The sequence below is a fragment of the Myxine glutinosa genome, unplaced genomic scaffold, assembly GCF_964187855.1.
Source record: "Myxine glutinosa unplaced genomic scaffold, kmMyxGlut1.1 SCAFFOLD_161, whole genome shotgun sequence".
Taxonomy (NCBI): Eukaryota; Metazoa; Chordata; class Myxini; order Myxiniformes; family Myxinidae; genus Myxine; species Myxine glutinosa.
Genome location: NW_027616367.1, coordinates 278,703 through 290,871, shown reverse-complemented (window position 1 = coordinate 290,871; position 12,169 = coordinate 278,703). Strand labels below are relative to the sequence as shown.

At 42.7% G+C, this 12,169-nt stretch overlaps 1 protein-coding gene across 1 annotated transcript in view; it reads left to right on the top strand.

The window, feature by feature from the left end:
- Positions 1-345: 345 nt before the first annotated feature.
- Positions 346-12,169, top strand: part of LOC137430791 (protein mono-ADP-ribosyltransferase PARP14-like) — a 32,227-nt gene continuing 20,403 nt past the window's right edge. The window contains exons 1-6 of the mRNA XM_078768709.1: positions 346-358; positions 612-655; positions 2,414-2,540; positions 3,841-3,884; positions 4,111-4,224; positions 6,082-6,208. Of these exons, the coding sequence (XP_078624835.1) occupies positions 346-358; positions 612-655; positions 2,414-2,540; positions 3,841-3,884; positions 4,111-4,224; positions 6,082-6,208 (469 nt within the window). The remainder of the gene's footprint in view (positions 359-611; positions 656-2,413; positions 2,541-3,840; positions 3,885-4,110; positions 4,225-6,081; positions 6,209-12,169) is intronic.

Sequence of the window (12,169 nt, the reverse complement as noted above, 5' to 3'; positions counted from 1 at the left end):
CCACAAAGCCCACACGTGTGCATCCACTCTTGGGAGAGCCAGAAAACGACATCTGTCCAACCTCAAAACTAAACTTACAAACTTGTCTCCCTCCTCTAAAATCTGGTGGTCCCTTGTTAAGTCTCTCTGGTGTATGTTCCCCCTCCAATCCTCTCCTTACCTTAAATACCACCACAGTCAATTCTGCTCGTGAGATGACTGAATTCTTCATTTCTGTGTTTTACTTCCAAAATATTGTATCCTGAACCCTTCACTCTTTGTACTCACCCTACCCAGTTGCATCCAACCAGTCCAGGACTCTGAGACTTTTGCACCTAAAGTTTTTTGCAATTACTGTATGTCAGCATGTTAATTCCAGGTTGGTTTGACAAATAATTGGCCAATAGTGAGACAGCTTTAATTCACCGAGTAATTGCACACCACTACACCTTCACTGTTTTAAAAAATCTACCATGCTCTTGTATTTACAATTTATCTGTAGCCATTGTTGACTTGTGCATGTTTGTGCATGGCAGCATTTTAAAACAATAAATAATCAGACTTTTGACCATTGTGCTTCTTTATTGCTTCATGTTCTTCTGCGGTTTTTCATTTGCCTTGTTCTTTTTCAGAGTCTGTGCTGCAACCTGCCCCAAAGGCCGCAGATAAAAAAGAGGTTTGTCATACACATCTGCACACTGGACTGTTTTAACTTGTAATTAATAGTTACGACAGCTTTGTGTGGCTGCTCTCATTGGCTAAGTCACACATACTTGTTCTTTTTTTCTTTTTCTTTTTTTCTTTTTTTGTATACTGAATCGAGGATCGTAAAAGATCTAACATTTATTTCACAAACAAATCAACCAGACAAACAAAATATATAAAAATAGGGAGCGGAAGACAAGATGGGGAGAGAAGGGGAAGCACACAAACATAACATTTGAGAGCAGGGAGAAGTGTGGGGGGGAGGAGGCGTGGGAAGGGGAAGGAGGGTGGGAGAAGTATAAAACACAAGGACACCAAGCGCTTCCAGGACAGAAGTTGGTATTTCAAAAAAGTGGATTTGGGGTGAAATTAGCGGGGGTAGAAAAGATCAAGGTTTTGGATGGGGGAAGATAAGAGATGGTGGTGAACAGCTGTTTTAATGACCTGGAGGGTGGAGTGGGATTGAAGAGAGTGAGGGAGTTTGTTCCAGAGGCGGGAGAAAAGAGGAATGAAGGAGTGAAGGTGAGCAGAGAGTTTTGATTTTGGCAGGTTAACCATAAGAGGGTTGCAGGCAGATCTTGTGCGACCTGTAGGAATATTTGCGGGACAGAGCCCAGAGAGAGCTGGGGGGGCAAGGCCAGAGAGGAGTCGGTAGAAGATGGAAAGTCGGTCACCTTGTTCTTCAAAATCCTCGAATCCCCAAGGAGCTATTCAACATGGATATCAATATTTGTCACCTTTTTCTTCAAAATCCTCCAATCTCCAAGGAGCTTATCAACATGGATATCAATATTTGTCACCTTGTTCTTCAAAATCCTCCATTCCCCAAGGAGCTTTTCAACATGGATATCAATATTTGTCACCTTGTTCTTCAAAATCCTCCATTCCCCGAGGAGATTTTCAACATGGATATTATTATTTGTCACCTTGTTCTTCAAAATCCCCCATTCCCCGAGGAGATTTTCAACATGGATATTATTATTTGTCACCTTTTTCTTCAAAATCCTCCAATCTCCAAGGAGCTTTTCAACATGGATATCATTCTTTGTCACCTTGTTCTTCAAAATCCTCCAATCTACAAGAAGATTTTCAACACGGATATCATTATTTGTCACCTTCTGCTTCAAAATCCTCCAATCTACAAGGAGATTTTCAACACGGATATCATTATTTGTCACCTTCTGCTTCAAAATCCTCCAATCTACAAGGAGATTTTTCAACATGGAGATCATTATTTGTCACCTTCTTCTTCAAAATCCTCCAATCCCCAAAAGTTTTTCAACATGAACATCATTATTTGTCACCTTGTTCTTGAAAATCCTCCAATCACCAGGGAGCTTTTCAACACGGATATCCTTTGCACTTGGAAGGCAATCATCACCATCCTGTGTAAATTTAAATGTACATAAATTTAAACAGGTTTCATGTTTTCGTTTACAAAACTTTCATAATTATTTGTTGTTCCTTCCCTCCATATTTTCTTTCTGCGAAAGCCACAAAATGCATGATTTTGGTTGTTAGAAAAGACATTCCATCAATCGGTAATCATTCATCCAAATATATTAGACAGTGGTGAATATCTATCCGTGGTGGATCCAAATAGATCAGACCGTGGTGAATACTCATTGGACGTTTGTTTAAAAAAAAAAATTAATAACTGTTTTGAATGAAATTCATTTTATCCCATTTGAAAACTGACATAATCACTGAGGAAATGTTTACTTTGTAGAAGCAAGACAACAGTGCCAATATCATGAAGTCAGCGGCAATTCACTCACTAGATTCAGAAGAGAGTAACTTCACTGCGGAACATTTTGCTTTGTCTGAAGAGCGAGACGAGCCCTCTACAAAAAAGGGTAAGCAATTCTTCCCATCACTTCACCCTCATTGATTCTCTGAAGCTCTTTTTTTGTCCCCCGTCGCACCGTGGAGTGAAAGGGGGACTATGGTTTTCCCCTCCGTCCGTGTGTCTGTGCGTGCGTGCGAACGTGCGTGCGTGTGTCCGTACATGTGTGCGTGCGTAAGCGAAGGACCGAATTCTAATTTGATGTGTGGGTGCAACCCACGTCAAAATCCAAGATGGCCGCCGCCATGTATGTCTGATGCCATGTATGTCTGAACCTTGTGAGCATAATATCTTGAAAAATAAGCGAAGTACCAACTTCTAATCTGGTGTGTGGGTGTATCTGCGCATAAGGAAGAACGCTATTGAAAATTGGGTCGCCACATCAAAATCCAAGATGGCCGCCGCCATGTATGTCTGAACATTGTGAGCAGAATATCTTTAAAAATAAGCGAAGTACTAACTTCTAATCTGGTGTGTGGGTGTATCTAGGCATAAGGAAGAACGCTATTGAAAATTGGGTCGCCAGGTCAAAATCCAAGATGGCCGCCACCATATACATGTCTGAACCTTGTGAGCGAAATATCTTGAAAAATAAACGAACTACTTACTTATAATCTGGTGCTTGGGTGTACCTACGCATGAGGAAGAACGCTATTGAAAATTGGGTCGCCACGTCAAAATCCAAGATGGCCGCCTTGCGTCTTCCACTTTATCAACTCACATCACTTCACCGACGGGGGACCGAGGCGTGACACTTGTTTTTTCTTTTTTCTTTTTGGATACAAGATCGAGGCTCGCGTAAGAGCTAACATTAATCACATTTAAAAAACGGACACACAAATCATAAGATAAAGGGAGCGGGAGACAAGATGGGGAGAGAGAGGTAAGAACACAAGTACAACAGCAGAGAACAGGGACATCGGGGGATCTGTGGGAGATGGGGGGCTTGGAGGGAGGAGGCATGGGAAGGGAGGGTGGGTCCATGAGCCTTGACTTTGTAGACAAAAATAAACGCCGAGTTTTTTGCAATTACTGTATGTCAGCATGTTAATTCCAGGTTGGTTTGACAAATAATTGGCCAATCGTGAGACAGCTTTAATTAACCGAGTAATTGCACACCACTACACCTTCACTGTTTTAAAAAATCTACCATGCTCTTGTATTTGTAATTTATCTGAAGCCATTGCTGACTTGTGCATGTTTGTGCATGGCAACATTTTAAAACAATAAATAATCAGACTTTTGACCATTGTGCTTCTTTATTGCTTCATGTTCTTCTGCGGTTTTTCATTTGCCTTGTTCTTTTTCAGAGTCTGTGCTGCAACCTGCCCCAAAGGCCGCAGATGAAAAAGAGGTTTGTCATACACATCTGCACACTGGACTGTTTTAACTTGTAATTAATAGTTACTACAGCTTTGTGTGGCTGCTCTCATTGGCTAAGCCAAACATACTTGTTCTACCTCACAATTGAGGATATTGTTGATTTTTTCCCCCCACAAGCAACAGGAATGCTGTGCTAGGATGTAGTATGTGGCTGTGTATTTTGCATCATTGGAGTCGAGGCTTTCATATGCCTTCAGGTTAACATTCCCCAGGACATGTACGTAAGCAGTAAAGGGTATCATTGTTCAAATAATGAAGAACTAGTCTTGCTTGCGGAGTCTCGTGTTGGCTCGTGGTGTGTCAGTGAACAGGTAGGAAAATGGATGGTGTCAACATAACGTTGATCGAGGTATCCTAGCCGCCATTGGAAGCAAAGAGAACCTAACATTTTGTATGATAACTCTTCGTCGGAGCAAAAGGACCCAAAAGGGTTGTTGGAAAAATCACATGAGGATTGTATTGCTCCAACGAAGGGTTAATGCCCGAAGCATCAGCTTCTGATTGCTTCCCGTGATGGTGACCATCCCTTTATCAACATTTTGTTGACTCTATCCATCATTCTTCGTCACCTTGTTCTTTCAAATCCTCCATTCCCCGAGGAGCTTTTCAACATGGATATCATTATTTGTCCCATTGTTCTTCAAAATCCTCCATTCCCTGAGGAGCTTTTCAACACGGATATCATTATTTGTCACCGTGTTCTTCACAACCCTCCAATCCCCAAGGAGCTTTTCAACATGGATATCATTATTTGTCCCATTGTTCTTCACAATCCTCCAATCCCCAAGGAGATTTGCAACACGGATATCATTATTTGTCACCGTGTTCTTCACAACCCTCCAATCCCCAAGGAGCTTTTCAACACGGATATTATTATTTGTCTCATTGTTCTTCAAAATCCTCCATTCCCTGAGGAGCTTTTCAACACGGATATCATTATTTGTCACCGTGTTCTTCACAACCCTCCAATCCCCAAGGAGCTTTTCAACATGGATATCATTATTTGTCTCATTGTTCTTCAAAATCCTCCATTCCCTGAGGAGCTTTTCAACACGGATATCATTATTTGTCACCGTGTTCTTCACAACCCTCCAATCCCCAAGGAGCTTTTCAACACGGATATTATTATTTGTCACCGTGTTCTTCACAATCCTCCAATCCCCAAGGAGCTTTTCAACATGAATATCATTATTTGTCACCGTGTTCTTCACAACCCTCCAATCCCCAAGGAGCTTTTCAACACGGATATTATTATTTGTCCCATTGTTCTTCACAATCCTCCAATCCCCAAGGAGATTTGCAACACGGATATTATTATTTGTCCCATTGTTCTTCACAATCCTCCAATCCCCAAGGAGATTTGCAACATGGATATCATTATTTGTCACCTTGTTCTTCACAATTCTCCAATCCCCAAGGAGCTTTTCAACATGGATATCATTATTTGTCACCTTGTTCTTCACAATCCTCCAATCCCCAAGGAGCTTTTCAACATGGATATCCTTTGCACTTGGAAGGCAATCATCACCATACTGTGTGAATTTAAATGTACATAAATTTAAACAGGTTTCATGTTTTCGTTTACAAAACTTTCATAATTATTTGTTGTTCCTTCCCTCCATATTTTCTTCCTGCCAAAGCCACAAAATGCATGATTTTGGTTGAAAGAAAAGACATTCCATCAATCGGTAATCATTCATCCAAATATATTAGTGTCGCTCATTTTTTAAAGCAAGAATTGTTTACATTCATCTCGAAAATGTGTTCAGCTGAAGTTGTCTTGATTGTCCGCTCATAAGCATGGCAGCGACATGAAAGCTTTTTTATAATCACAGGTCGCACTGGGAAAATAACCAGCAAGTTCAGTTTTAACAGTTCCTTTGGCTATACCAGCATTTAAATATTCCATGGGCATTTTTGATAATTCGGGGTGATTGTCACCAGCACTTTGGTCGCAATGCCAAAATTTGCCATAACTGGTCCAGAGAGTCCAAAGAAAACACCAACATGGCACCGCAAAGATTTTCATTGTCATGTGACAGATCAGATCAGACCGTGGTGAAAACTCATTGGACGTTTGTTAAAAATATAATTAACTGTTTTGAATGAAATTCATTTTATCCCATTTGAAAACTGACATAATCATTGAGGAAATGTTTACTTTGTAGAAGCAAGACAACAGTGCCAATATCATGAAGTCAGCGGCAATTCACTCACTCGATTTAGAAGAGAGTATCTTCACTGCGGAACATTTTGCTTTGTCTGAAGAGCGAGACGAGCCCTCTACAAAAAAGGGTAAGCAATTCTTCCCATCACTTCACCCTCATTCATTCTCTCAAGCTTTTTTTTCTTTTTAACTCAACTGGACTATGTCCAGCTGAGTTTTTGTCCACACACAGTGTCCGTCGTTCGTCGTCCGTCTGTCTGTCTGTCGTCTGTAAACAATTCGACGTCTATGCTCTAAAAGTCACAAATATTGATGAGATTTGATGAAACTTGTTATGCAGCATCTTTAAGACATAAACTAGTTTGGGATTGCATTTGGGCACGCCCAAAAATGGGCGCGGCAGGGCGGCCATATTGCAAAATAAATTTTTGTTAATCTGGTACTTCCTAATGTAGCTAGAAGGCTGAAACTTGGTGTGTAGACAGTATGTAACAAACCTCAACACATATATTACGGGTTTTGACGATGTCCGAAAAATGTCCTCGTCGTAACCTATGACATGACTTGACCCAGTTAAGTTCAGGTTCCCTGGAACCTCTAGTTAATTTTTGTATACAAGATCGAGGCTCATGTAAAAGCTAACAGAAATCACACAAAAAACGGACACACAAAACATAAGATAAAGGGAGCGGGAGACAAGATGGGGGAGAGAGAGAGGGAAGCACACAAGTACAACAGCAAAGAACATACACTGATTTCCTCTCTTCTCCGGATACTCAATTAACAAAACCTGGGATAAAATTCACTTCTGAGTTATATTTACGGGGGTAAATCTCACTTTCTTCCCACAACATTTCTTAGGGTTAGCAGGAATACCTCGTCGATACTCTGACTACCCAGATGCTTACTCAACACGAAATGTTTTATCTTCTATTGGGTCTATAATTTCATTTGCAGCAACAATTATTTTAATATTTATTATCTGAGAGGCTTTCTCTTCAAAACGAGAACCAAACACCTTGAGCTTACCTTTATACAACCCTGAATGAATATACGGAACACCTCCCACTTTCCATACATTTGAAAACCCATCATATCTTAAAATTATTTTAAAAGAAAGGAAGTGAACCTTCATCTGCTGGTTTCAAGCTAACCGCATAACCACTCTGTCACTTTTTTATCATAATAGTTGGACACTGCTAGTTAATACGAATAGTTGAATAGTTTAGTTGGACACTAATAGTTGGACACATGGATACTGCTAGGACTTCCAGAAAAGAAGTTGATATTTCAAAAAAGTGGATCTGGGGTGAATTAACGGCGGTAGAAAAGATCAGTGTTTTGGATGGGGGAAGATAAGAGATGGTGGTGAACAGCTGTTTTAAAGACCTGGAGGGAGGAGTGGGTTGCGGAGGATGCCCAGTCGGTGACTGGCTTTGGAGGCCAGCTTGGAAATGTGGTTTTCCCAGGAAAGATCATGGCAGATAATGAGACCCAAAAGCTTGAGTGACAGAACTTCTTGGAGAGGATTGTTGAGAAGGTAGATGGGAGGGTTGTCCAGTCGGTCTCTTCGGAGAGACATAGAAAATGTTTTTGATCATATTTTTGATTTGAAAAATAATTTTCCCAACACTGCATGGCATGAGTTTCTGTGGTTATTTCACTGTACAAAATTTGTTGTAACAATATTGTCAGGCGAAACCCTCGGTTAATACCGTAGGACCGTGGATGACTGAACGGCTTTACTTGATGCGACGATCAATTACGGATTCGACTATAAAAGCGCGGGCAGAAGAATGAAGAGGAAGAAGCGGCAAGCGCAAACCTGTAGCGATCCGATGGCAGCTCCGATCCTGGAGGAAATGAACTCAAAACGGACACAGGATTTTGGAATGAAAGAAAATAATGCAAGGGTTTATTTGCAATTATTAGTGGGACAGGAAAATAACGCGCCAGTAAATAAATGTCCTAAATCGGGACGTCCCCATACCAGACTTGACAACAGGACAAAGGAGATGAATTAAATCAAAGAATCGTCATGTATTTGTGTGAGATGTGGTGCGTCTTATCTGTCTGTATGGTGTGTCCGTCGTCCAACGCGGCTATGTCCGACTCCGATGCTGGCACGAAGAAGCCTCCGTCCGCCTCGCCCATGCTCTGCTCGGCCCCGAGCCACCCGCTCAGCGGCCTCGTCTGCTCGCCCCTCGTCGGTCGCACACGAGCTCCCGTTCGCTCACAGCACCGAGCCTCTCTCCGAGCACCAGCCTCGCTCCAAGCACCAAAGCACCAAAAGCACAACGAAGAACCAAAAGCACCACAAAGGTTCAGGGAAGACGCCAACGACCAACAGGGAGGAACGCAGGGAAGAAGAACCAGTGAAGCCAATCCACCAACGCGTGAAGCACAAGCACAGACCCAGGACGAAGAGCCTCCAACGAAGAACGAAGAGCCTCCCACGAAGAACTCAGAACGAACAGACCAGCACGAACTGACTAAAATGCCCACGAGCGTGACGTTTTGTCAACCCTGGTCTGACGTCAATTCTGGCGCGTTAACAATCCGTTCCTCTCATCTTTGTGATCTTTCCCGCCTTTTCACGTCGCTCGCGCTTGTCCTCCAACTAGCGACCTGTTTCTAAATGGTCATTTGGCGCCTTCTGCTCTGATTGGCCGAATGTTTGTGCCTTCCGCCTCAACCAATCACACGTTCCCTGGGCGTGGCTATAGCCTGCCCTGCCCAATGCTCGTAGCTCGGCCAGCTGGTGGTGTGGCTGGCTGCGGCCACATGCGGCGGTGCCCCGATCTGGCCTCCTGTATGTTTTCTTCCAAAGTCTTTTTGTAAGGGAGGGGATTTAATTAATGTGTGCACTAAGGGACCTATCTACAGTCACGTGAAAAAGTAAGTACACCCCATGTAAAGTTTTGACTTTTTCAACATATTTCAACATACATCTTTTTGATCTTCATTTCAACAATATTGATAGATAAAGGTGATATAATATAACAAATACCATGAAACATTTACATTTTGTAGTCCATTGTATAATTTCAATAAACATAAATGCAAATGTTGCATGTGGAAAAAGTAAGTACACCCTTGGCTCTAATCGGTGGTATTGCCCCCTTTGGCAGAAACAACCTCAAGTAGGCGTTTCTTATAACTGTCTACCAGTCTCTGACATCGACTGGGAGAAATTTTTGCCCATTCCTCCATGCAGAATTCTTTCAGCTGTGTGATGTTTGAGGGGTTTCGTGCATGCACAGGTCGTTTCAAATCCCCCCACAACATCTCGATGGGATTTAGATCCGGGCTTTGACTTGGCCATTGCAGAACCCTCCATTTCTTTCTTTTCAGCCATTCCTTGGTGGATTTCCTGGTATGTTTAGGGTCGTTTTCATGTTGCAAGGTCCACCTTTGGTTGAGCTTCAACATTCCGACAGATGGCCTCACATTATCCTCAAGCACCCTCTGGTACAATGAAGAATTCATAGTGGATTATATAAGGGTGACCCAAAAAAACCTCCCACATTTCGAAAGGCTGTAGCACTGGCAGTAGTGAGGTGGGAGGGCGGGGCTAGGGTCTGTTGGTAGCCCAACCCCAACCGTCCTCAGTCGCCAACATGGCGTGGTCGGGAGCACACCGTGCGTTCGCTGTCGAAGCGTTCTTCACAAACAACCGTTCCGTGATCGCCGTGCAGAGGGCCTTTCGAAGACCTTTCAGTATTCCACGGAACCAAAACGTTCCAGATCGGAAAACCATCTTGCAGTGGGTTGGGAATTTCAGGGCAACAGGCTCAGCTTTAAAAAGAAAATCACCTGGTCGACCTAGGAGCGCTCGTACGCCTGAGAATATTGAAGCATTGAGGCGATCTGTTGTGCAGTCTCCGAGACGTTCTGCGTGAAAGCATGCTTTAGCTGTAGGGATATCCCGGGAAACTGCAAGGAGAATCCTACACAAAGACCTCCACTTCCAACCATACAAAATGACGGTTGTGAAAGAACTCAATGCGAGAGACTGGATAAGCCGCAGGGAGTTATGCGAGAACATTCTGCAACGTGTTCCGGAAGATGCTGTTCTCTTGTGCAGTGACGAAGCTCATTTTCATTTGAGTGGCTCTGTAAATAAACAAAATTTTAGCTATTGCTCTGAAGACAAGCCTCGCATGCTACACGAAAGACCGTTGCACTCCAATCGAGTGACTGTGTGGTGCGCTGTTGCCGATGTTGGCATCGTGGGTCCTTATTTCTTTGAAGAGGGTGGTGTAACTGTTACCATAACTTCTGACTGTTACATTGATATGCTCGAAAACTTTCTAAGGCCACAACTCGAACACCTTGACCTTGAAGAACTCGATGTGTGGTTTCAGCAAGATGGAGCTACGGCACACACAGCTCGAAGATCATTGCAAGTGCTGAGGGAAATGTTTCCGGATCAGGTGATGTGGGAGGTTTTTTGGGGTCACCCTGTATGATGGTGAGCTGCCCAGGCCCTGATGCTGCAAAGCTGCCCCAAACCATAATATTTCCACCACCATGCTTTACAGTTGGTATCAGGTTCTTGTGGTCAAATGCTGTCTTTGGTTTTCACCAAACATGTCTTTTGGTACTGTGGCCAAATAGCTCTACCTTTGACTCATCTGTCCAGCGCACATTGTTCCAGAAGTGCTGGTCTTTGCCTCGGTGTTCATTGGCAAACTTTAGTCTTGCTCTGATGTTCTTTCTGGAAAGGAAAGGTTTCCTCCTGGCACACCTCCCATGTAGATCAAATTTGTGCAGCCTCTTTCTAATGGTAGACTCGTGCACTTTGACATCAACAGTGGCAAGAGCTACCTGTAGGTCCCGTGATGACATTCTGGGGTTCTTAGAGACTTCTTTCAGCATCTTGCGGTCTGCTCTCAGGCTGAACTTGCTGGGGCGGCCTGGCCTGAACAAGTTGGCAGTTGTTTGGAATCTTCTCCACTTGTAGATGATCTTCCCGACAGTCGAATGATTGATTTCAAATTGTTTGGACATCTTTTTAAATCCCTTCCCAGACTCGTAGGCACCTATAACCTTCATTCTGAAGGCCTCAGAGACCTCTTTTGGTCGAGGCATGGTGACGCCGCACACTTCAACAACAAAGAGCAAACCAAACTAAATGTCTGAGGTTTAAATAAGACAGGTTCCTGCAAGATCCTCTCTAACGATGTTCTAATCATTTGCACCTGAGCTGGTGCACCTGATTCTAATTTTAGGTATTTGAAGTAGTGATACATGTGGGGGTGTACTTACTTTTTCCACATGCGAAATTTGCATTTATGTTTATTTAAATTATATAATGGACTACAAAATGTAAATGTTTCATGATATTTGTTATATTATATCACCTTTATCTGTCAATATTGTTGAAATGAAGATCAAATAGCTGTATGTTGAAATATGTTGAAAAAGTCAAAACTTTACACGGGGTGTACTTACTTTTTCACGTGACTGTAAGTGTCTATATGAGTGCTTTGCCATAATGGACACTGGATTGGCGACAGAGGGAATGACAAACAAAGGAATTTTATCCATAATCCCTGCACTACATTGCACGCCCCACCCCCTCGTGAAGGGGACACAGATACGACTTTCACCGACATCCGGGCTGCACATAGAACTTATTTCAGGTAGATTCCCTATCACGACAATTGATCACCGACCTATTCGGACCTACCTGTCCCTAGATATTCCTCTATCCTCCCCCCCCCCCCCCCGACATAACAATATCATTTACAATTTATTTTGAAGCCTATCATGGTCGTATCGTAATCTTCAAACTGCACCAGAATCGTGGCAATATCAATTTTATAAGATATTTCAGACAAGCCAAATCATTCTCTCACAAATTGTTGACTGCAGGCCGAGGAAGAGTGTTCCATCAGCTGAATTGGGAAAATAAAGCAGTAACTGTCAGCAGAGGAAGACTAAACCACCTTCAGTTCACAGATGGCATTGTTTTAATATCGAAAATCCTTGTGGAAGAGTTAAATTTGGAGAATAGAAATAAAAATGGATACGGTTTTTTTTTACAGTGAAGACAAAAATCATGTTCACCCATTGTTCAAAAA